Genomic DNA, 26641 nt, shown 5'->3' on the forward strand with positions numbered 1-26641 from the left:
AAAACACATATGTTTAGCTGTGCCTTTACTGAATGAGCACTGTGCTGCGTCCGACAGATTGCACTGTTATGTTTTTCTCTTCTTCTTCATTCTTTTATATCACATTTGACCTGTTTTTATGTTTTTTTTATTACTTTTATTATTTGTTTTTATTTTTATTTTACTTGTTTCTTTTATTCTTGTTTAAGTAAAGCACTTTGAATTGCCACTGTGTATGAAATGTGCTATATACATAAACTTGCCTTGCCTTGCCTTGCCTTACTACACGAGATGCCAGTCATCCATTCGGCAGAGCAAGGCTTCCATACAAATTACAAACGAGAAGACAGCAGTCACGGGAGTGCGCAGGAATGTCAACAATGACAGGAGGAAGAGCACGGCCCTATAACGTGCGATTTCAGAAAGCTCACAACGGCCCAAGGCAGCCACTCTACAGCGCAAAAAGGAGCCGAACAGACATCAGCCTGCCAAAACAAAAATCTGATTTAAACCCCAAACATTTAAAAAAAAAGAAAAGGCCTAAACAGCTACTACATACCAGACACATACGGTAGCAGTGACACACCCACCAAAGAGAGGAGTCAGCTAAACGATGACGCAGTTTCCCAGATTCTCTAATGGTCTTTTATACACCTCTTAAAAAGCCCTAATTGGTAATGACCGTACACAAATGTTTAATACATAACATCCGCTACAGTAGCATTGCCTTTAAACTGTACATTATCACTTTTGTCAATAAATTTGGGTATTCGCCCACAAGCTTCTCACAATAGTTTGCTGACATGTTGCCTTATTTCTCCTCACAGAACTGCTATAACTGAGTCAGATTTGTGGGCTGCCTTGCTCGTACATGCTTATTTAGCTCTGCCCACAAATTGTCCATAGGATTAATGTCAGGGCTTTGTGATGGCCTCTCCAAAACATTCCCTTTGTTGTCCTTAAGCCACATTTTAACTAATTTGGCTGTAAGCTTAGGGTCTTTGCCCAATTAGAAGACGCATTTGAAGTCAAGCTTTAATTTCCTGGCTGATGTTTTGAGATGTTGCTTAAATATTTCTACATAATGTTTTTTCCTCATGATGCCATCTATTCTGTGTAGTGTCCCTTTTGCAGCAAAATAGGACAATAACCTTATCCGGTAACACTTTATTATAACTACACACTATAAATCATTTATTAAGCATTAGCAAATAGTGAATTCCTTATCCATTAAGCATTAACTCTACATTAATAAACGTTAGTAAGCAGTTTATAACTGCAGCTACAAATGCTCTATTCTTGACTTATAACCACATTTAAAATGTGGTTAATAATTGTATTTTCATACTTAGTAAATGATTATTTTTTCATTACTAAATTAAGTATCGCATTATTTACAAACCAGTTGTATTTAAGAGTAGTTGAGGGTTTTTAGGATCATTCAGAATGAGTTAGTAAATGATTAATAAACTATTGAAATCAACATTTATATGTCTTTTTATTCAGGCATATACTAATAGTCAACTAATATGTTAATAAATGCTTTATTAACTCAACTTCATGTAGTTTTGTGACCTAATCTAAAGTGAGGACTATTTATGCTTTATAAATCCCTTATAAATGACAAATAAAGGCTCAGAATCAAATGAACTATAATTTTTTCAATCTCTAAAATGTAAAATTACTGTAAAGTTTAAACATTGCTGAATAACAGGAGTGTCAAAATACAACAAAACTGGATAAAACAACAATATAACAATTAAACAATGTAATAAAATGTAAACTTTAAACTCTACAGTGATTTTATTTTAGATCAGGTTGCAAAGATTTTATTTTTCATTTGAAGTACAGTTTAATTTGTGCATCTTTAAATGAAGAGAAATGAATAATGTCATTTTTCCTGTTTAGAATTTAACTGATCCTTTATTTGTCATTTATAAAGGATTTATAAAGCATGAATAGTCCTCACTTTAGATTAGCTCACAAAACTAGGTAAAGTTGAGTTAATAAAGCATTTATTAACATACATAGTAACCATTAATATATGCCTGAATAATAAGACATATAAGCGTTGATTTCAATAGTTTATTAATCATTTACTAACTCATTCTGAATGATCCTAAAAACACTCAACTACTCTTAAATACAACTGGTTTGTAAATAATTTGATACTTAATTTAGTAATGAAAAATTAATCATTCACTAAGTATGAAAATACAATTATTAAACACATTTTAAATGTGGTTATAAGTCAAGAATAGAGCATTTGTAGCTGCAGTTATAAACTGCTTACTAACGTTTATTAATGTAGAGTTAATGCTTAACGGATAATGAGTTCACTATTTGCTAATGCTTAATAAATGATTTATAGTGTGTAGTTATTATAAAGTGTTACCCATTATCCTGCCACCCACTTACTTCTGACGGATAATGTAAGCTTTCCCCTTTTTCCTTGTAATATAACAATGGCCATTATGGCCAAACAAGTCAATTTTAGTTTTGTCAGTCCACATGACATGTCTCCAAATATTAAAGTCTTTTTCCCTGTGTTATTTTGCAAACTTTTTTTATGGTGCTTTTGGAGTAATGGCTTTCTCCTTGATGAGTGGCCTTTCAGCCCAAGTCACCCGTTTTACTGTGAATAATGAAAATTTCTTACCACCCAGCATCTTCACAAGGCCTTTTGGTTTTGTTCTGGGGTTAAAACACACAGTTCACGCCATAGCACGTTCATCTCTGGGTCACAAAATCCTTCTCCTTCCTGAGTGGTATGATGGCTGGACATTCCCACGTTGTTTATAATTATGTTTAATTGTTTGAACTAATGAACGTGGCACCTTCAGGCATCTGGAAATTGTACCCAAAGAATAACCAGACTTGTGGAGGTCCACAATTCTTTTCCTGATGGCTGATTTCTTTTAAATTCTCCCATATTGTCACACAAGGAAGCAGTGTGTTTTGAGGTTTGCCTTGAGTATGAGTCTAAAGATGTGCCACCAATTAACTCAAATGTTCTCAGTTAGACAATCAGAAACTTTTAAATCCTTGTCACCATCATCTGAGCTTTTTCAGAGGCACATAAAAAATTCTTAAAATAATATCTCTCTAAATATTCTGCAATTAAGCGCATGTAAACATTTTTGGCAATCTTTACGTAAAAGAGAAAAAGTTTAGCTTCCACTTTTAAAATGTCCACTACACCCCTGGTCACATTTAAAAACATGATTATGCGCCTTTTTATACAGTGTATGTAAACCTCTGGTTTCAACTGTAGAGTTATATCTATGTCTATAGTTAGTTTTCATTTTAGTTTTGGTTATTTTAGTTTCCATTTAAATAAAAAATTTATATTTTTAACAAGTAATATTTTCTAATTTTGTTACGAGGAGTCTGACACGGAGGGATCCATTTGCAGTATATTTATTAAACAGTTTAATCACAATCACACAATACGCACTTGCGTGCGAACTCACATCAAACATGGTTAGTATGGGTCTAAGGGCTGGCTGTCAAGGAGTATGATAGCAGGCATGGGTCAGAGACAGGCAGCGTGGTTCAGAGGCGAGATATCAGGCTGGGTTCAGGGCAGGCAGCGTGGATCAAAGTCAAGGGTACAAGCAAGGTTCGAGGCAGGCAAGGCAAGGCAAGGCAAGGCAAGGCAAGGCAAATATACAGTCCAGGTAATACACGGGAGATCAGGCAAGGAAATAACGCTCAGTAATGTCAGACAGGGCAGAACAAGACTTCGCAACAAAGTGAGTGTGTGTGCTGCTTATATGTGTGTCTGGGTCATCAGTAGAATGAGCTGCAGGTGTGTGTGGCAATCAGTGTATGAGCATGACGTAATGCTTAGAAGTCCGGTGATGGTGACCTCTGCTGGCCAGCGAGGGGAGTGACTGGGACCGAGTCGGTGACACATTTTCAGTATATGCTTATTTAAATCCAAGTGACAAAATGTATTTGAGTTTTTTTTTTTTTTTACTTCGAATTATTCACCTTGATTCCAGTTCTCTGTTTGGTGAAATATTCAATGCAGTGATTTTTTCATTCACATAAATGGCTTGATAAAATCTAACAAGTGTTTTTGTTCAATATTTAAAGACTTTTTAGAGATTAAGGATTATTCACTCTTGCAAAAGTGCGCTGTACATTTCGCATTTGCATTCTTGAAGTGATTTGTTAAGGAGAGAGTGCAAGACAAACTCTCTCATGCTAATACCCAGAACTGAGTCGACAAGACCGAGTTGAAAAGAGAGAAAATGTGCCGAATCTACAAAGCAGTCAGGAACAATACAAGTTCTTGCAAGTTCTTTGCACTCTTATCAGAGCTCAGCAAAATCCAGCCCTTCCTTGCCATTTGCAAGTGTAGCAGTGTAGGCGTGCTATTCCTTTTTAATTAGACACACTTGGCTTTAAAGTGCTGCTCCCTGAGGGGTAAGCTTTGTGCAACTGAATCGGCTGCAAGGAGAAACTTTAGAGGAGGGAATATTATTTTTTCAGGCTATGCATCAGTGTTTTTTGAGGTCTTTACAGCCCCATTTAAGGGACAAGGCATGGTATAAATTATGTTGTGCAAAGATTTAGCAAAGTTGAACAGTGACAGATTTGGCAGGGTGAGTTGTTTAGAGATATCTTCAATAATAATAAAATCTGGAAGGGCATCCACTGCGTAAAACATATGCCAGAATAGTTGGGCGGTTCATTCCACTGTGGTGACCTCTAAAATAGAGACTAAGCCAAAGGAATATGAGTGAATGAATGTAACCTTATATTTCTTATTTTTCCTGTTTAAATTGTCTTAACGATAAGCATATTGTCTCAAAATTTTTATGCAAAAATTATATTTTAGGCGTTTTCATATTTTAGAAATGAAAGTCTGGCTATACAGAGGAAATAACTCTAGTTTAAGGTTCTGATCAAACAGCAAAATGCTTTTAATCAGTGTTTTTTTCCACTACCAAGATTCTTAAAACAATATATATATATATAGTTGGGAATCAAAATGATCAGAGATATTTATTGTTTCCTTTTGAAACGAATTTATGATTCAACCAAGAACAAATATCTTCTGGTTGTCTCTGAAGAATCTTCAAGCTAAAAACTAAAATGCAATTCAATATTCATACCCCATTATGGCCGTTTGTTTAGGCATTTACTCTCACAATTTTGTTTGCATTCATTTTGTCTGCATTCCTTTCAGATCTCAAGTAAATGAGCAAAACAGTCCAACAAAACAGGCAAGAGAGGGCAAGACAATAAACATTTGGCACTAGGCTTACAGCAAAATCACATGTTGTGTCCGATATTGCCCCTATACACTCATTCACTACTCTCTTCATTTGTTCACTAATATATTGTGCTTAAAGGAGTTAACTAATATGAGTGAGTGAATTTGAGCACTTACATTTAGTGCACTAAAAGATATGTAATTTTGTTTGTGCTTTGATGGTCGGTATATCCTTCAGACAGATTAGATATTTGATTTCTCGGTAAAACAGTGTGATAGTTATTTAACACATAGTGAGAGAGGTCTAGTAATGTTTTTGATTTCTGTCATGTATACAATTGTTACTTTACTTTAATACTTCCAGAGATTACAGATGCACTTGAACACTGAGAAGTGAGGGTTTTGGAGTGGCATGGAGGCCAGGGCTGTGCAGCAGAGGCAGGCGATGAGGTAGTGAATGGCTTGGCCATGGAGCTGTGGCAGGCTATGGAGTACTTTAGGACCTGCTGGAAAACATGTCCCATCGGTGCCAGTAAAGTCCATCCATCTATTTTTTTTTTTAAATTAAAACTTAATTAAAAAATAATTTAGGCTTTCATATCACTAAAATCATTTAGGCCTTTATATCATTAAGTTGAGGTCTGATGGTATCACTTTCTGAATGGTGGACAAATGTGGCCATCGTCTGCATAAAAATGAAATGACAACACATGCTTTCTGATTATTGAATAAAAGTAGCAGATACAGAGAGAAGAAGACAGGACCTAAGACTGAGCCCTGTGGTACCCCACAAACAAATGGGGTCAATAACAACCCAGCAAGCATTTTTTGGTTTTTGTCTTTTTTTTTTTTTGTAAAAGATGTATAATAGATGTCTAATGGACAGCTAAACATAGTCATCTTGGCTAAAACAAGGGTAAATTTAGGCAGTGAAAATCTAATTGATGTCTAAGAATAGGCCAAAACTACACATTAAATAAACAGAAATGAATGACACATATACAGTAAAGCATGTCTAATCTGTCTATTTTACAGATTTTTGAGCTATTCTTTAACGTCTATTAGATTTTTCACTGACAGCCCAAGTTTAGTCTTGTTTTAGCCAAGCTGTCTATGTTTAGATATCTATTAGATGTCTATTAAACACAAAATTGTTTGTTGGGAATTGACCACAATTGATGCAAAAAGTGTAACCATCCAGATACCATACACTTAATACACCTGAACCATTCAAGTATCATACTGCAGCCCATCCACTGTTCCAAACAATGAAAAGCAATGTCCTGTGCTAATGAAAAATGCATTTACTCTCTTGGTAGCTGTGGAAGTTTGGTTCATTTAAATCTATATGAAAAATGTTATTCAAGAATTCATACTTGGCTCATGATTTATACGTAGCTTGTTTGGCATGCTGTCCTGGGAGAGGGCCCTGAGGTCAAGGGATGCTTGAGCCCAGGGCTCCCTCCCTTTCGCAGGGCAAGGGGAGATTGAGCTCAGGTTGATCTCGAAACTCCCATGCTGCTGAGGCTAAGGTGAACTTCCTGCGAGTAAGGCATTAGTTCTTCAGCAAACCTCTGCCCTTCCTCAAATGATCCAAAACACAGGCAAGGAAACTCTCACATGCTTTCAGAAAACGAAAACCAAGCTGTAGAATGGCCCAGCGAATCACCTGACTCGAATCCAATATAAAATACAAAATAAAGATTAGATTGGCAAAACACACAGAAACATTAAGATTTTTACACTCTGTTCAAGTCTGTGAAAAAATCTCACCTGAGCAATACATGCGACTTCATTCTCCATATGAGAGGCGTCTTTATATACATTCCCATGGTTTAGGAAATTGGGTGGGCGGGTCAATCTGTGCTTTTAAAAACACTATTGGTTGTGTTTAAGGAAGGAGGAGGGTAGGTCAGGGTTGTTGCTAGATCGGGTATGGTTGCGGCAGAAAGTTAAAGAGAATTATTTATATTATTTGTTAAATTTCTCATTTATTGTATTTTATTAACGCCTACCCCTACCCCAACCCTATACCCAACCGTCACAGTAAGCTAAAAACAGCTGTTGTACCGAGTATTATTTATGCTATCTATTAAATTACTTTAATATTATTTTACACTCTGTTCAAGTCTGTGAAAAAAAACCCACCTGAGCAATACATGTGACTTCATTCTCCATATGAGAGGCGTCTTTATAAACATTCCCCCCACTGTAAATACTTTCACTAGTTAATGTTTAAAGGACTAAATCAGCTCCAAAATTTCATAAGACATTTTGCCCCTTTTATACCCTTTGCTCTGTTTTGTTTTCTAGTACCCTCTCGAAAACACAGCGCCTCCCACTGGAGACTCCAGAACATCGCTCAAGAGTCTGTGGAAAGCTCTGACGAGGAGTTTTTTGATGCCCGAGGTAAGAGCTATTCTCATTCCTGTTCATTATTCATTAGTGGAAAGCACTGGTTGTTCTAGGAATTGAGTTTTAACGAGTCATTTGGAAAGCATCATACGTTGCCTGCGAACGTGATCCGAAAACACCTGTCATTGAATTATAGGGATTTTCATTCAAACCCTTAAGCTTATTATTTCACAAATCGCAAACCCCAAATAGCCTTTGCAACATTCAGCAGTTTTTTTCGGAGTGTGCATTGTACACAAAATACCCCCAAAAAGCAGCTAAAATCCCTTATGGAATTTGGACAGACTTCAAACAAAACTACACAGAAGAGATTATTTCCGAAGGGTGTGTGGCTACAAACAGCAAACTGAGGGGGATGTTCAAGACAAACCACTTATGACTTCAAATAGAAAATGGCATTCAGACATCATACAAGTCAAGCCTAAATTGATTGAGAACACGTCATTGCGTCTGAGAGCCACTCAAACAGCTCTTTTAATTCATTGGATTCCACATCCTTTGTTGTAAGATGTACATTACATCACTGCATGGACATACCCGATGCTACAGGATCCGCATTTCATTTGCAAAGAGGTCCAGAATGTCTGATTCATTGCCATCCTTCCTCAGTTTGACAGCCAGTCGCAACATGGAAGAGGTTGAAATGATACATCACAACACGCATGCACACTGGCATTACCAACCTCAAGGACAAACAAACACATTTGAATCACTCTTGCTGATGCAAAAATGTGAGCGTGCACTGTTATTCAGGCTCACATTCCCATTTGTAATAATAAGAGTTATTCCCTCAGGTTTGCACAGAGTGAACCCGAATGGCGGGCTTATTCCGGACAACTTATTAATGACTTGCATCTGTTGATGTGATTTTTGTGTGTGTCTGTGTCTGTTGGGTAGCAACCAGCAGGTTTATAATTTGTTCAATTCAGTTATTCATGAGATACAAATTGCCCTGCGGTGTTTTACAAGCATCCGGCGCTCTCAAGTAGCATTTGTGGGAATTTTTATGGACAAACGGTTCTTTTGTTAATCCCAGTGGTAATTTGTGTGTGGAAGTGCATTGAAGGCGCTACAGCATTTTGTTTGCATCGGAGACTTATCACGCATGCATTAAACCAGATTGCTGTCGGCGGTGGAGTACCTGCAAGTGATTATGGCTGCAATCTCTACAGAATCAGTTTGTGAGTTCAGAAGCAATATACTCATGTAAAATATACATGGCCATGAATCATTTAGACTTTTGCATGACGTTGCATTTGACTTTAAAAGGTTAGTTCACTAAAAATTTAAAATATGTCATTATTTATGCTTAAAAAAAACACAAATAAAGACTTTTTTTTATCATAAAATTTGAGAGATTACAGTCACTTCATTTAAAGTTTGTTAATCTGATGCAACAAATAGAAAGATTACAAAATAAATGCATATGAATCAAGCAGTTTCTAAATTGTTGCTATGGTTTAGGGAAGTTAGTGGGCAGGCGGGTCAATCGGTAAAATTGGTTGGGTTTAGGGAAGGAGGAGGTTGAGTCAGCCGATTGGCCGGTCGCACAGTCAATCATTTAGTCAGTCAGACTTATAGATAGCCAATTATCACTTACTGAGCTGTTAGTTAACAAGTTATAAATGACTTTTTAACAGTATTTTTATGATTTATAGCTATAACGAATAAATTACTAATAGATCATGAACAAGCTGATAGTAAATTACTTACTAAAGACTTGTTAAGTATCAGTTAACAGTTTATATATGTTATTGGGACGTTATTCTAAAGTTGCAACTATTCTTCATTTATTAAGTTTTAGTAAATGAGCAATTGTTGCAACTAGAATAACGTCCCAATAGCACACATATGCTAATAACTAACACTTAACTAATATATTTACTCACATTTTACAGATCAGTTGTTTATAGTTTGTTAACCGTCTACTAATACCAGTGAAACTTTGTAGAACAGCAAATGGATGGAACTAGTTCAAGCGACAGAAATTTGATGTGATATTTAAAATATACAATTTTTGTACCTTTACCTTGTTCCACTCATAGGCTTTTCTGTGTGCTGTATTTTACCAAAAAAACTCCACAGATGAAATGTTGAACGTTGTAATGTATAGAACCACACATACTGAGCCATCACATGGCAGTGTACAACAGAATACAAACCCATGATGTTTGGGCACTTTATATATTAGTTTAGTGTTAGTTATTAGCTTGTGTATGTTATTGGGAGGTGATTCTAGCTTTAACAATTCCTCATTTACTAGCAGTTAATAAATGAAGAATAGTTGCAACTTTAGAATAACGTCCCAATAACATCTATAATCTATTAACAAGAGTTTAGTAAGTAATTTACTAAAAGCTTATTCTTGATCTATAACTAATTTATTAGGTATGGCTATAAATCATAAAAATACAGTAAACAAGTCATTTATAACTTGTTAACTAACAGCTTGTAAGTTATCTAATGGCTAACTATAAGGCACAGTTATAAATAATTAACAAACTATTAACTTTTATTTAACAAGTCAATTATAACTTATTAACTAACAGTTTGTTAATGATCTATTAACTACTTATAACGGATAGTTATTCTAAAGTGTTACTAAAATGGAAATTAAAAATATTATTAAAAACACCTGATGTGAATTATTTGCTCTAAACGGAGTTAACAAACCCTGCTGTATTTTCTTGTTAAAGAAAGTACACCGCCATTTTGTCAAGTGATGATCTTGTAATTACAACTTGTCAACTTGTCAAAGACACTGCCAGATTTGTGTCCAATTTTAAAATCCGAACTGCTGTGACTGTGATTCATTTTTGAATCTGCACGAAGTGTGTGTTTTTTTAAACTTATTATTATTATTATTATTATTATTATTATTATTATTATTATTATTATTATTATTATATTTATGTTATATTATTATATTTATATTATATTATAATTATATTATTATATTTACTTATTATTATTATTATTATTATTTGTTTTTATCTAAGCAGTAGGTGGTGTAACACTTCATACTGGTTACCAACAACCATGAAATGAGAAAGAAGAAGGGGGTATGATGTGTTGACGTATATGGTGCGTTACAAATAGTATATAATCAACACCTGAAGGTCACTTTGCTGTGAAAAAAAATTCATGTTTTGAACTAAATCATGTCTGCCATATTGAAGTGTTGTTCCAATCCAACCCGTCCCCCCCGGGATTTACGCCCATGCTCAATTATCTCAGGGTGTTGTGGCTGTTTAGAGAAAAAATGGTAAATGTTGCTGTAAAGACACACAACAGTGAAGAGCAAAATTGTGTACAAAAATATAATCATTCATAGTTTAATAATTTAGAGACTTCATTTTTATACAAACATAAAACATGTTCCGACTTTTTTTCTCTTGGCCAAAATTTTACACTAGCCTAATTTATCTACATATGCAAAATGATCATTATTATGAAGCAGATTATCTAAATTCTTCATAATTGTCACTTTGTTGCATTTGTATGGTTTTGGATTTAGTGTTTGTTCAAACTATTTTTTTTTATCACTAATTTATTTTATTACTAAGAGGTTTGAACAAGAGTTGTGTGTAATCTGTGCAAACATTAACAAGGCAGCCGTGGCCTAAAGATTAGAGAGCTGGACTTGAGATTCAAAGGTTGCAGCCATTAAGGTCCGAGTCCCAGAACCAGCATGGATTGTTGTTGAATAAATATCCACCTCAATATGTGAGTTGTGTCTTCAAGGGCCCTATCATACACTCGGCGCAGTGTGGCGCAAGACACAGCGCAATAGTCTTTTGGTAGTTTCAGCTTGGCGCAAGAGTCGTTTTGAGGGGTTACGCTACGCTGTTTAAATAGCAAATGCATTAGCGCTCATATGTGCGCCCATAGGCGTTCTGGTCTAAAAAGGAAGGCGTTCTGAGGCGCACTGCAGGCGCGTTGCTATTTTGAGAAACTATAATAGATTTTTCATTAGACCAAAACAAACCTGGTCTAAACTCCGGCGCAGAGTTGCGCCTCACTTACGCACTGCTTAATACGCACAAGAGAGCAATAGGCAAATATCTTTACATATGAAAAAAATTTAATATTAAGGATATATACAGGATATAATAAGAATAGGTATAGGATATAAATATAAAGGATTAAAATATTACAAAACATATTATTTTCTAGCCTACATAAATATGAAAAATCACTGCTGTTATGTCTTCTTCATCTCGGGAGGCTTTTTCAGTTCATTCATAACAATTTTCTTTTGTATAATGTTATTATTATTAGCAGTATTATTTATTATATCCATATTTATATTTTTTTTATTAAAAACAAGCTTAGATTTGCCCACCTGTCAGGTTTTAGACCATATGGGGCACAGCATGTGTTTTAGGATATAACTCAGGTTTTTGAGCACATTTTGTTATTATTATTCATTTATTCGTTTGCTGGAAATTAGAACTCAATTTAGAAATAGTTTTGAAACGAATATTTGTGCTTAACAAACAAAATTATTTATTTATAGACTAATTGATGTCTGTGCGTAAAGGTTTCCCTATCCAAGAGCGAATGTGAAAATAGATCCATTATCTCTCATTCTCACGCAGTAGATGCTCTGTTTAACAGTTTTCTGTTAAAAAACTGTTAACTGTTTGCTAGTGAAATGCTCATTTTTTCCACTTAGACTTACTTTGCGTCCTGTAAATAGCGAATGCGCTCTTGGCGCGACGCAGTTGACTCTTAAAGGGAATGGGAGATGAGACTCTAATTGGTTTATTCTCAAAACACACCTATAACTTATTAAGAAAATAAACTCAACACTTTGAAACCATGCGCCACTGCGCAAAGCAGATTTCCCGTCCTTAAATTAGCAAAAACACGTCCTGACACGCCCTGAAAGCGTTTGCGCCCTGCGTTTTGCGCTCTGCGCATGGACCGTCAAAATAGAGCCCTAAGTGTCTTCAAGTCTTATGGTTTTGGAATGACAAAAGGATGAGTACATGATGAGAGAATGCTCATTTTAAAGTGAACAAACCCATTCATTTCAATCTTAGTAAGTTTTCGAATGTAAATAACACATGACTAGGTCACGTAAGCGGCTTTAATATTTCATGCACAGCGTATTGTCTTGAAAGCAATATAGTGTAATACATTTTTACATCTGTACAGAGTAGAAGGTTACTCCGCTTTTTGATTTCACAGCCTACAACACTGCATCGCTAATGTAGAAGTTGGCCCAAATATTTAATGAACCCATCAGTAAAAGACTGAGAAGCAGGGCCACCCATTAGTCTGCATCACACAGTTATCTAGATAGGCTCCTCCGGGCACAGAGCCCTTGAAGCTGAGCTCATTTATTACCGCAACACCTGTCAGACTGTGCAGTATGCTGCCAGCAGGTATTAGCTTAAATAAGGATGATATCGCATGCTAATTAGCCTCCGCTCCCCGGTCAGCAATCAAGCTGCCCCTCTGTTTGATCAAGATTTTTGGCTGAGCTCAAATTGATTGTAGTGTTTGATAGGAATGTTGATGGATTAGGAAAGCAATATTCTGTCATCATTTAGTCCTCTTTATGTCATCCCAGGCCTGCATGATTTAATTTCTTCTGTGAAAAAATAAAAGATGATGTTTGGTCACTCTTTTGCACTTACTGTACATTGCCTGACAATCGATTCCAGTTGTAAGAGAAACAGATAATAATAACTTGCCTTCTAGTTGATCATTTAAAAAAGTGGCAGATGAATTCATCTGTTGAACTGCATCCCAATCATCACAAATACTGCTGAAGTCCTAATGGAACCAGCATGGACCCAATATTCTAACAGAAATAAGTCAAGTTTAGCAAAGAAAAAATCATGGTTTGGGGTTACATTCAGTATGGGGGTCGGCGAGAGATCTGCAGAGTGGATGGCAATCAACAGCCTGAGCTATCAAGACATTGAGCTGCCATTACAAACCACATGCAAGGGCAAATTCTTCAGCAGGATAGCACTCCTCATGCTTCAGCCTTCACATCAAAGTTCCTGAAGGCAAATAAGGTCAAGGTGCTCTAGGATTGGCCAGCCCTGTCATTAGACATGAACATTATTGAGTATTTCTGGGGTAAGATGATGGAGGAGACATTGAAGATGAACCAAAAGAATCTTATTGAACTCTGGGAGTCCTGCAAGAACACTTTCTTTGCCATTCCAGATGACTTTATTAATAAGTGATTTGAGTCATTGCAGAGATGAATGGATGCAGTCCTCCAAGCTCATGATGGAGTCAGACACAATATTCATTCTGTCTCGACTGCAGCATGACTTTATATTCTATACTGCACATTATTTCTGTTAAGTAACAAGACTTTTGTCTAAGCAAAGTCAGACCTTACTGTCCTAATTAAATTATTAAAAATCAAGGCATGATCATATTTTTTTTTGTTGGTAAAATAAGCGTAATCTAGAGGCCTTTGACTTTCATATAAGCCACTTCTGATACCAGATGATCAACTAGAAGTCAAGCTATTATCTGTTGTTCCTAATACTTGGAAAGGGGACAATACTTTTGTCAGGCAGTGTACAATAAATTGCAGCTAAAGTTGTCAGCTTTACAACCGATGCAAAATATCAATTAATGTGGTCCATTTGAATGGGCTAATTTAACTATTCAGTATCTTGGAAGGAACAGTAACTATTTTGCGTTTTGTGATATGTCACACTAATTCATATGAGTGTAGTTTTATGAAAATGTATGATTTTTAATAGGCGGTATGAGACCAAACCCCACCCCAACTCCAATGTCATTGTAAATGATACTAAATTGTATGTATGAGATTGTACAAATTCATATGAATTAGCCACTAAATCCAAAAACTTATGAATTGCCATGAGATTGTATTGATTTTACTAAAGATTTTACTATTTAGTCTCCACTTCACTTCCCAATCTGCAATTGCCTCTTTGAATATCACACTAACTGTACAAAAAAAAAAAAAAAAAAAAAAAAAAAACTAATAATACTTCCCTTCTTAGACTTTACAGACCTGAAACTTGCCTTTAGTACTTATTCATTGTTGCTCTTAGTTGTGTAAATTGCTTCCTTGTCCTCATTTGTAAGTCGCTTTGGATAAAAGCGTCTGCTAAATGACTAAATGTAAATGTAAATGTAAAGCTGTTCGATAGTTTTGTGTGAGAAACAGAACAAAATGTAAGTTTTAGTCAAATGATTCTTTTGAGATGCAAATTTGCAGTAAATCATCTGATTCTCTTTTGGAAACCAGATTAAAATAAATGTTAGAATATTACAGTAAATCAATTCAGTGAGTCAGTTGAATGTCAATGTCTTAGTCGTTCTGTGCGAGTGGTTAACCAGATGATAATTCTGAATCAGATCTTTAAATTGAATTGATTGATCTGAATTCATTCAGTTTATTCATAACAATTTGCTTTTGTATAATGTTATTATTATTAGCAGTATTATTTATTAAATGCATATTTATATTTGTGTTTGTTTACTAAATAAAATGATAAAAGATTCTGGTCAAATTGAGTAAAGAATGATGAAAATACATTGCTAAGTCTGAATTTATTCATACGCCTGCCAAGTTACTTTTCAACAAGCAATTTTATTTTTTAAACTGGAAATGACACAGGCTTCTCTAAAAATATAGTGAGACAAAACAAGGGGCGTCATTGTGGAATTTCTCAGTTTTCATTTATTATTTACTGTATATCAGAATTTGCCAGTATTTTTTGTACATAATCATCAAATCAAACTGTTCCAAATCATTTAAAGTTTTGTTTTGTGAAGCAGAGCATTCAATTAATTTTAAAGCTCTTATTCAAAAGATTTTAATTCTAATTCTTGTCAAGACAAACTTGTATTTTGAGTTATTAAGTTCAGTGATTTCTTTGAAACCCTCTTTTCCATGATTCATTTGCACTGTTTTTCACAATTTAAGGAGGTTTCTGGTAAGAAATTTGACATATACATAATTGATGACCTGGGGACTTTAGGTTGTGTTTTTTTGCTTTAGTGGATGACAAAAACATGCCAGGAGTCGTCCTGATACATGATATTTTCACACATTATTATGCCGCTTCAGTGTGTGCCTTTGCAGAGTTTCAATTTCTTGCCAGAGCTTGTCTCATTTTCTGTTTTTGTTTCGTATTTGTCTGTCTTGCCTCATCATTTGGCATTCTGTTGGCTTGATTGTCATTTTTTCTCAAAATATTGATTCTCTGAGCAAATGGTTGGCAAAATATTCCTTTGAGTTGTCAAGTCTAAACCTGTAGAAAAGAATTGACATAACACCATAGATTCAGAGCATCTTTATTCCATGTTGTTGGAAATACTCCTTCCTGCACTCATTTTCTCCTTGTATCCACCTATACATCATCAATCCCATTATGTATCCATCTGCATCTATTTCTTCCCTCATCTTTTCCCTGTCTTGTATTAAGATGCAAATGCATGCACTGTAAAAAAATAAATATAAATAAATAAATAAATAAATAAGTCAGAGATTTCACTTTGTACTACTCAGTGTAACTAAATTCAAGGCGTCAGTTATTTTGGAGTTTAAAAACTAGATAGCTTGTATCTTTTTGTTTAATGAAAGTTAAATCTCTTGTTTAGCTGGTCATATAAGCTACAGGTTGTCTATTAGCCACACAGGAATCTTTCTTTTGTTATTATTTTTAAGGTTTGGTAAATCCCAAAAGGAAAATTCTGACCACATTTACTCGTCCTCATACTTTTCCAAATCCATCAGACTTGAATTTCCATCTGCTGCATTTACATTTGTTCACCCAAAACTCTGTTTAAATAATTGTTTGTCAGGTTTCTCGCAGTGATAATAAAGTGTGTCGTCATCAAAGTCTTACGCAGATGATTTTGAGCAACTGCAGCAGCTGACCTGGGCTGACCTGCTCTCGTTTTTGCTTCTGCGGTACTTTGACGGCACTTGTGATCAGGGCAACTTCTGTTCCAAGTAATAGAAATTGTTTAACCAGAATGCAATGCTTTTGTCAGGCTGCAGTAAATTTTTGAGGTGCTGCATGAAGTTGAACAATCATATAAGTGTCCAGAATCAAACAAATAGTGCTCAGGGTTAGCTTAAATAATGTTTTGGTGCTCTTTGGGTAAGGGATTCATCAGAATAAATAGCAAAAATCTGTTCAAGGCACCCGAAAAATGTGGAAAAAATATTATAAAGCCTTTATTGACACGCCTATTTCGTAAAACTGTGCCTAACCGTTTCGGCAAACAGCTCCCTTAATAGGGTAACCTAATAATATGAGCGCTTTGGCAGATTAACCAAGCACCTAGTTGAACAGAAAGGAGTCAGTGAAAGGTCTATAAAATGTGTAGCGGGTTCCTCCTGTTGCCTTCATTTAAATTACATGTAAAAAAATGATATGTCTACTTTTTGATTTAGTGGCTAATTTGCATGAACTCATTCAATTCTGTTGGTGATTTAGTGCCATTTGCTCATACCCCAGTGACAGCTGGGTTTAGGGATGGGGTTTGTTGCCATGCCTACTTTCAAATATTGTACATTTCTGTACGACTGAACTTGTATTAGCCACAATACTGACAAAACTGGTTATGTTGCAATATGTTTTCTGAAAGGGTCCAAAGAACATAGAATTTATGAGCTGAATGGCAGACTACATGTTTCATTCATTCATTCATTCATTCATTCATTCATTCATTCATTCATTCATTCATTCATTCATGCATTCATGCATTTATTTATTTATTTATTTATTTTTACTGAGATAGACAATGTCAGGTTATGTTTTTGTTTTATTTGCCAGTATATGAGTTATTAAGTGGATTATTGTGTGCTACGGTTAAATTATAGAGGAGAAATGCCTTCGATTTGGTGAACAAGTAGTGATTTCAAGGGATTCAATGCATGCTTTATCTGTTTTTAAGCAAGTTTAATGATATCACACAATTTTCGCTACAACTCCAGGCTAACACTTTTCATTTTCATTGAGAAGGATCGTTTTCCCTCAGGCCATTCCACACCTCCCAGCTCTAACTTGACACCACAAGTTTACAGGTGGGCAAGGCAGTGGCGCAGTAGGTAGTGCTGTCGCCTCACAGCAAGGTCGCTGGGTCGCTGGTTCGAGCCTCGGCTCAGTTGGCGTTTCTGTGTGGAGTTTGCATGTTCTCCCAGCCTTCGCGTGGGTTTCCTCCGGGTGCTCCGGTTTCCCCCACAGTCCAAAGACATGTGGTACAGGTGAATTGGGTAGGCTAAATTGTATGAGTGTGTGTGTGTGAATGTTTGTGTGGATGATTCCCAGAGATGGGTTGCGGCTGGAAGGGCATCTGCTGCGTAAAAGCTTGCTGGATAAGTTGGCGGTTCATTCCGCTGTGGCGACCCCAGATTAATAAAATAATTAAGGAAATAATAAAGGAACCAAGCCTACAAGAAAATGATGATGATGATGATGAAGTTTACAGGTGTTGGAATGTTCATAGGAAGCAGACCTGGTGCCTTATGTATCAATGCTGCATACGCACAAAAACTTTTCTTGCTTACGTTTGGATTTACTAACAATGAAATTAACGTGAGAATGTGGTTGGTCTGCGCCAACTTCATGCCTGGTGTACGTGTATTTCTTGTACTGTATGTGTTTGTTTTATTTCCATTTGCGACTCCTAGAGGCAATTGTTAAATTGCACACTACAAAGTATCGCACCAACACATGTGAAAAACATAGCTATTAATTTATAATTCCTAAAATGGGTTAATTAACAATTTATTTATTTATTTATTTATTCATTTATATATTTATTTTTACCTATAATGTGATTTAGAACATACAAAAGCATTTGCAAATGTATACAACATTTAGCCTATGGCAATGGCAGTGTTGGCCTTATTAGAGGACATTCTTAATGGGCGAATCTGAAGACTCCAAGGTGGCAGGGTGCGCGATGAGTGGGTTCTTGGTGAGTGATGTATTTTAAGATATTATTCCAGCTAAGATTTTTTTATTTAATTTTTTTTATTGAGCATAATTATTTAACTGCATATCAGGAGACCATAGTTATCCATTAAAGACGTGGCTGTTAAAAACCCACAAGCTGACCAGGAGTGCAGATACAATAATGCCTATTCTTGCACTCGTGAGTTGTAGAGTGCGCGATTGGGCAGCTGAAATGCCGGTGTCACTGCCTTGAGAGCAGAGGGGTGCTGCTTTCCTGCCCTAACCAAGTGTTCCTCTAATACATCTGTGTCTCCCACAGACACGGATACTACTCCAGACAGTAAAGTGTCACCCACAATTGAGGCAACTCTCTTATCAAAGGGTGTTAGTTCAGCATCCCCTGTTTCACCTCCTGTTCGGTCCACACTTTGACGGTGCACCGCTGTTCTCCTCTTAACCTGCACCTTCACTTTGAGCCATTTCTTTTTTAATTTACTCACAGAGTGATGTTCAGACCCCACTGCGTTAAGCACATCAGCGTAACTCTCCCACTCTATTTTTTTCTTTTGTTATTAATTCCAAAGGACACACTTCCAAATAACACCTTTTTTTTCCAGTCTCCGATCTCCGATAGGAGCATCTCTAATTCACATTCTGTGAAGTTTCTCTTCTTGCTTGCTTTTGCCATTGCTTTTTCGTTTGGTTTTGCCAAAGTAGAGTCATCTGCATATTCATATGGACGAGGTGGCAGGGAAGGGTTATGCACTCGTGCACATGCACTCAGTTTCACGTTCATTTGGAAGTACAAAGAGAATATACATGGGATTCAGCATACGCAGTGTTTTATACAGCTGAATTTTTTACTGCATACTCACATTTACAGCTTTGTGCGTTCGCAAGGTTTTAGCATTAATTCAATGCAAGTCTTCGTACATGAGGCCCCTGATGCCTTGGTTGAGTATAAACTATGTAGGACACATTTTAAAATGGTGTCAGGAAATCTCCAGAGGTAAAGTGCTTAGAGAAAGTTTGTGAGTGCATGTGTAAAAGTGGAGTGGATTGTCATTGTCTGGTCTCTGATTTGGATTAGGACTCAATGCTAATGCTGGCTACTTACCTGACTCCTTGAGCTCCCCGGAGTGTTTCTGTTTGTGTGCTGCTTGTCTGTTCATCTTCAGTCAGCTTCCAACCAGCTCTATAAAAGTCATCATCCATCTTCCAATCCCATATATGGACCTTATTTATATATGAATGAGACATTATTCATTATTCAGCAGGGCTTTACATTAATACCCGCCAACCCACCAAATGCGGGTAGATTTCGGTTGTGGCAGCTATTCCCACTAGCCACTTTGGTTGGCTGAAACTCATTTTTAAATGGCCAATGCTGGCTCATCGTCACTACAGATTAGACTGTTAGTTTATGACCGCTTGTCTATATGCTTACAAATGGGATCTTAGAATCGAGAAGCAGCACGACTTACAAAAAACAGCTTTCTCATGCGAGTAAAAGAAAGCATGTAAATGACGAATGAGAGGATCTCGTGCACAGACAGGCTTTCCTCACTCACTGACAAGGGCTTTAGTGTCGCGTACACAGATGGTTTGATACGCGCGAGTGTTTAAAAGTGTTTAAAAGCTCCTGTGCCGTTTCCTCACTCGAAACTAGTGCGATGCTCGTGCACCCACAGTCCTTCAAGGGCTCGAGATTCTTTGTAAGCAGCAGCAGTTGTTGTGGCTTGTGCTTTAACCATTCTTTGATCATATTATTAATTGGCCTAACATTAACCGTGTGCGCGGCATCATCCTTTCATTATCGCTCACAGAATGTTTTTTACCCGCTTTCTTTTGCTTGCTGTTATTGCTGTTAATATAGTTTAATAATCATCTTTTACAATAATTTTGCCTTAATATGTTGTTGTATGCATAGTTAACTGGTGATCTGGGATCTTGAGCCAGAACAGACTCTGTACATAGTATTAGATGCGTGAGAATATATATATATTTTTTTTTAAATGTCAGCTGTTTTGTTGAATAAAAAGTGTATACATAAAGCATTATTTTACTTATTTTGACACATTATTTAAAATATGTGGCAAAAAAATAATTAGTTTGGTGTGGCCAAAGGAAAAAAAAAGGTAAATCCTTATTGTGTTGAGCCCTGAAAAGTCCTGAGAAAGAAAAATAATTGCAATGTGACACTTTTTTTAATGAAAGCATTACCCATTTGCTCATGCTCATTGAGTAAGGTCATAAAAAAAAAAAAAAAAAAAAAAAAACTGTAAATGAATAAGGAGGCAAGTGGAAAAACACTAAATCTGAATGAAGTAATTTTAGCAGGCCGCAATCCATGTTGAAGTCAAATTTATACAAATAAAATATATTTTACCAACAACAAAAAATTGTGGCTAGTGAAAATGACGATTGCTGGTAATCAAAAAAGTTAATGTCAAGCCCTGTTCATCAGTATTTTTTTCATTATATAATAATAATAATAATAATAATAATAATAATAATAAAATGAAAATAATAACAATATTATTACTATTATTATAATTATTATAATTATAATTATAATAATAATTATTATTATTATTATTATTATTATTATTATTATTATTATTATTATTATTATTATTATTATTATTATTAAGTTACAAAACGGTGCCAAACAGTGAAGTGACAAAGACGCATATAAATATATAAATAATATAATGTTCATTAATAATATAATTATAATAATAATATAATGTTCATTAATTTCACTAATTAGTTCAAGTGGTTGTTATCAGGGAATAAATAACCTTGGAATGTCATGATTGACCAGTTAGAATTGAAAATATTCCAGAAATCCATGTAATAAGTTATATTTTTGTAATGTTATTTGTTTTTGTTTTTTTATTATTTCTATTTTACAGTAAATCATGCTGGGAACTCAAAAATCTTAAAAATCAGCAATACTGTTTAATAAAAAAAAATTTATTGAAAAAATACAGTCAAAGGTTTATTTTGTAGACATCGCTTTTGTAGTCTAAATATATGGGAGATTTAGCACACGCTGTTGTGCCTAATTGATAGTTTTTGAATAGAACCAAAGTCACAATGCTTGCAGGCACAATTTTATACTGATTTTACACTCTCAAGCATGTGCGCATTGTGTCGAACAAAAGTAGGCTGGCGTTTTTCGAAATGTCCCAAACACACAATCAGCCACCTGGACATGATCGTTCACCATCTGCAAACAGTCGGGATAGTCGCCTCTGGAGGGAACAGCCTCTTATACTGATGCTTTTCAGTGTAGTACAGCTCAGTCTCTGTTCATCAGTAGTACATCAGACACTGAATGGAAACAATACAGTACAATCAACACACAGCCGCTGGTTCTAGTCCTTGAATTTCATTGACTGAGCAGTTGTTGACTGAATCCAGCAGCAGCGGGAAAGTGCTTCATTGCTGTTACATCTTATTCACTGCTGAATATTAATTCAACATCAAACATAATATCAGTTGTGGTGAATACTAGAAATCAAATACTCTAACAAAAAATATGTATATAATAGGGTGATTAGTTCTGGAACCATGTGTGATGGTGACGCAGTGGGTAGCATGATCGCCTCACAGCAAGAAGGTCACTGGTTCAAGCCCCAGCTGGTTCTGTTTGGAATTTGCATGTTCTCCCCGTGTCTGCATGGGTTTCCTCCGGGTGCTCCAGTTTCCCCCAGTCCAAAGACATGCGCTATAGGGGAATTGAATAAGCTAAATTGTCTGTAGTGTGTGTGAATGCAAGAGTGTAAGTGTGTTTCCCAGTGTTGGGTTGTGGTTGGAAGGGCATCTACTGTGTAAAACATATGCTGGTTAAGTTGGCGGTTCATTCCACTGTGGTAACCTCTGAATAATAAAGGGACTAAGCCGAAAAGAAAATGAATGAGTTCAGGGACCTGACTGCTCTGTAGAGTGCTGCAGCTGAAGACTGACTGGTCTTTCACAGTGCAATGATGTACAGTAAGTGTACATTGTAGCATACAAAACATAGGCACCATTTTTGAAAGTGTTACAAAACACACACTTTCAGAAAGTGTGTGCCTTTATAATTCAATTCAATTCAATTCAGCTTTATTTGTATAGCGCTTTTACAATGTAGATTGTGTCAAAGCAGCTTCACATAAATGGTCATAGTAACTGGAACAGTGTGGTTCAGGTTTTAGTGTTTAAGTTCAGTTCAGTTCAGTTTAGCTCAGTTCAGTGTGATTTAATCATTACTGAGAGTTCAAACATTGAAGAGCAAATTCATCGATGCGTAGCTCTACCCATCCTGAACCATGCGAGGCAGTGGCAACAGCGGAGAGGGAAAAAAAACCTGATGGGAGTGAAGAAAAAAAACCTTGAGGGAACCAGACTCAGTTGGGCACGACCATTTTAATTTCTCAGCTGGCCAAAAGTCTTGTGCAGACTTTGTAAGTGGCTGCCTAACTGGTGCCTTTATAAGTGGCTTTGAGTTCTTTTCTCAGCCTCAGTGATATGTACTGTAACACCATAGCTGATTTAGTCCTTTTATTTTTGCGCTTTCAGTCTCATTCCTTGTACTATATATTTCTACATTCCATCTTCATTATCACGAAACACATGACACACAATGAAAACAGCTTTGATCATGGCATCTTTCATCCTCCAGTTGTTGATTTTATTGAATGCAGTGCTGGTATCAGAAACCAAGGACCAAGAGAAAATTAGTTCTCTGGGAATCAGCCCTGGTAAGAATTCTTATAATTGTATAACTAAAACAAACAAACAAACAAACAAACAAACAAACAAACAAACAAACAAACAGACTTTTATGATCACCAGCCACAACTCCAGTTATGGACTACAAATCCGCCATTTATGGACTTCAAAATTCAGTCATGCACCACACACACACAACTGGTTTCTGATCATGACTGATTACATATACGCAGCTGATACTCATGATCATTGATTATTTGGACTATATAAACCCCTCTGTTCCACACACACGTACTGAGGATTGGCTGTTTCTCAATTCCAAGAACGCAGAGAGTTGACTTGCCAGGAGACTGGTTTTGCCAGGTGTCCTCGGAGGAACGAACTCAGGAGACGATAGAACAGAGAATGCGTCCTGTGAGAAATGAGATGCTGCGTTCTTCCTGATGGTCACATGACTTTCACACATTTTAAATGAAAAAATTATTTAAACATTTCAGCATTCATACAATTATTTATTGTTTTTCCCCTTTTCAAAATATATAGTATGCATGAAAATAGTATAAATATACAATGCACAATATAAATAAAACAGATTTTAATATGAATTTTAGCAAACAAACACCCTTAATGTTTAATCCTTTATTAAGATTTTCATGGTAATGTTTACTTTCACCGTTTAATTTAGGGAAACTCCTGAGGTAAAAAAGTGATATCTCTGAACTTTAATAAAAAATCTAAATAAAATGCTGTGCTTCCCATCTCCAGTCGCAATGACTTCTGGGACTTCTAGACCGAGATCGGTGCTCAAGTCTGCATCAGTGCGCCCTCGATACCAAGAACACGTCCGGGAAGTTTTACACGTCCTCCGTTCTTGAGTACTGGAACTAAACATTGGCAGCTGATGATGATGTTACACGAGAACACAAGGACGCAAGACCGCTGAAGAATACATATTGAGAAACAGCCATTGTTTAGCTGTTGCTGTCCTTACGTGAGCAGTTTTCCCTGTTTTCTGTGTTTTGATTCTTTGCTGCCTGCCCTGAACCTTTTACCTGTTTTTGGATTATGCTTCTGGATTTTCTACAATATTGTTAATGCTGATTTTCGACAGACAGACAGACAGACAGACAGACAGGCAGACAGACAGACTGTTTGTTGGGTCAAATATTACTGAAACCATATGTTGGATAAATGTTTGAATTGTTTTTCAACCCAACTGTTTGGTTTGTCCATATTTTACAAAATTTGCATTAAAATTTTAAAACCACAAAGTATTTTTGTTTCCCCGTATTTGCTACTGGTCTCTATAAAATGTTTTCCTTTTTCTCTCAATTAATAAGTAAATGAAGGTTTGTGCTAAATACTAATTTCTGACACTTTTAGACTTTGCTTTACAAAGTAATTGAAGAACTGCTAACTTTGCATTTATTTTGTGTTTTTTATGGTTTTTAAGTGTTTTTTTTTGTCACACATCAATTTGCCTGTGGGTTTTAATTAGAATACATAATTTAAAGTCTGCTGTTTCAAATTTAGTTTCTGCATTGAGCTATAAACCTTCCCTTTAGCAACACTGAGACAACGCTATATTTATGTCTTTATTCCGAACGTCTGTTTTAGAGGGACATGGTCATACATAATATACCTGATATGCAAAATTTTATTCTATAAAGAAATTGTAAAGATGTTTTTTTCTGCCTTATGGAGCAATAAAAAGAGATCCACCTCTGTAAAAAATTGACAGGTCTCTAATGTGCCACAAAAAAGAAAAGAAAGGACCCTTAAGGCTACAAAGAGGCGCAAATGGATTTGCTATTTAAACAACGTGGTGCAAAACAGGAAAATTAGAGTTGTGTTGGTCTGAAACTGGCAACAAATCATGCCAACACTACTTGCACCTTATTGCACCGGGTGTATGATAGGGCCCATAGAGTGACAGCAGATTAATAAACTCACTATAGTTTGACAAATAGTGCAGCTGTTGGGCAACATAATGTACTTTTATAGCTTTTTCAGGCAAGAATGTAGTTGTTTAGACTGCAACTATGCAGTTAACTTATAAGGACAGTGCCTATTTTAAATGTTTATAAATATGGAGATACAGAGACCACATAATAAGCGCTTTGAAGAAGACAAAATCAAGCGTAAATTTAATCTACAGCTGATCAAATCAGTAAGTGACTCTCTAAGCCGATCTCTCTATTTTGTATGTTGCAGTGCTGTATTTATTTCATACCAATCTGGTAGTGTTTGCTTTGCTTTGGCTTTTTAGGATTAATTATTGTGAAATCCTAATTACAAAAGAGAAATACTGAGAAATCTGTAGACTGATGGCTTTTCACGCCATTCAGACTTATAATCCTTAAATGTCAGCAAAATCACCTGTTTTGTCACCACTTTATATATTTTGCTATAGAGAATCATTCAAATATAGTAATTTAAAATAATTTTGATGAATGAGCAACGGTTTCTGCTGTTCTGGCGTCAGCTGCAGTTGTGAATGAATGGCGGAAGAAAGTAGTTCCTCATACAAAAGGATTTTGACACTCTCTGTGTTTAATTTTTTTTTTATACACACAATTTTGCAGTCAAATTGTTGTATAAACGCAAAATCACACTCGTAGCAGTGCGATATTGCTGTCAATGCATGCCAGTGCCGATATACAGCCATATTGTACTGCTACTCATGTGAGATTACGTATTTAAATAATGGAGTGAAAGTATTTTTCTTATTAAAATGAAATACAGGTCGCCTTTTGATTCTATACACCCAACATTCCCTCTTTTCATCATATTCAGTGTCTTGAAAGCCAAACCTAATGTTCAGTGGGACATGAGTAATCCTAATTGGCTGATATGGAGTTGGCTAAAGCCGCAGCCGCAGATGGTAAGAGAACAACCCCATGGCCTTTAGCGGCAGTCTAATGACTGACTAAAATGAGTAAAATAAAGTTTGTCGACTTATTTTTTTCCCTATTATTGGAGAAGGAGACAGAGTTCATCCTCGAAAAGTGTCTAATTTACAACCCGAGGAAAACATGGAGAGAGTGATCCATCTTCATTAGTTTCTTATCATCTTATTCCACAGGCTCTTCTTCTCCCCTGCCTGCGCCCTGCTATCTCACTGCTCTATTTTTGGCTCCATCTGAGGATTTTTTTTCTTGCCCTTTTGTGTCTGTGTGTTGTGCCATACGTCTTTATAAATGATTCCCTGAGAGCATTTTTTTCCTCCTACTTTAGTGTTTAGGGCACTTCACGAAGACATGGCCTAGAAATAGTCCTTGTTTAATAAAAGAAGCCATTTTCAAAGTAGATGGGTTTGAAATAAATTGTGGTCTTTTTTTTTCTCAAAGTGAAGTCTGTTTTTGTGGATATA

The 26641-nt window shown here is 35.9% G+C and overlaps 1 protein-coding gene across 4 annotated transcripts in view; it reads left to right on the forward strand.

Moving 5' to 3' along the window:
- plrdgb (PITP-less RdgB-like protein) overlaps positions 1–26641 on the forward strand; it is a 191024-nt gene that overhangs the window by 76105 nt on the left and 88278 nt on the right. For all 4 annotated transcript variants that reach the window (XM_068215929.2, NM_131575.2, XM_073934947.1 and 1 more), the window contains 1 exon segment: positions 7520–7615. In XM_068215929.2, coding sequence (XP_068072030.2) covers positions 7520–7615 — 96 coding nt within the window.

The sequence above is a fragment of the Danio rerio genome, chromosome 21 (genome assembly GCF_049306965.1).
Source record: "Danio rerio strain Tuebingen ecotype United States chromosome 21, GRCz12tu, whole genome shotgun sequence".
NCBI classification, from domain to species: Eukaryota; Metazoa; Chordata; class Actinopteri; order Cypriniformes; family Danionidae; genus Danio; species Danio rerio.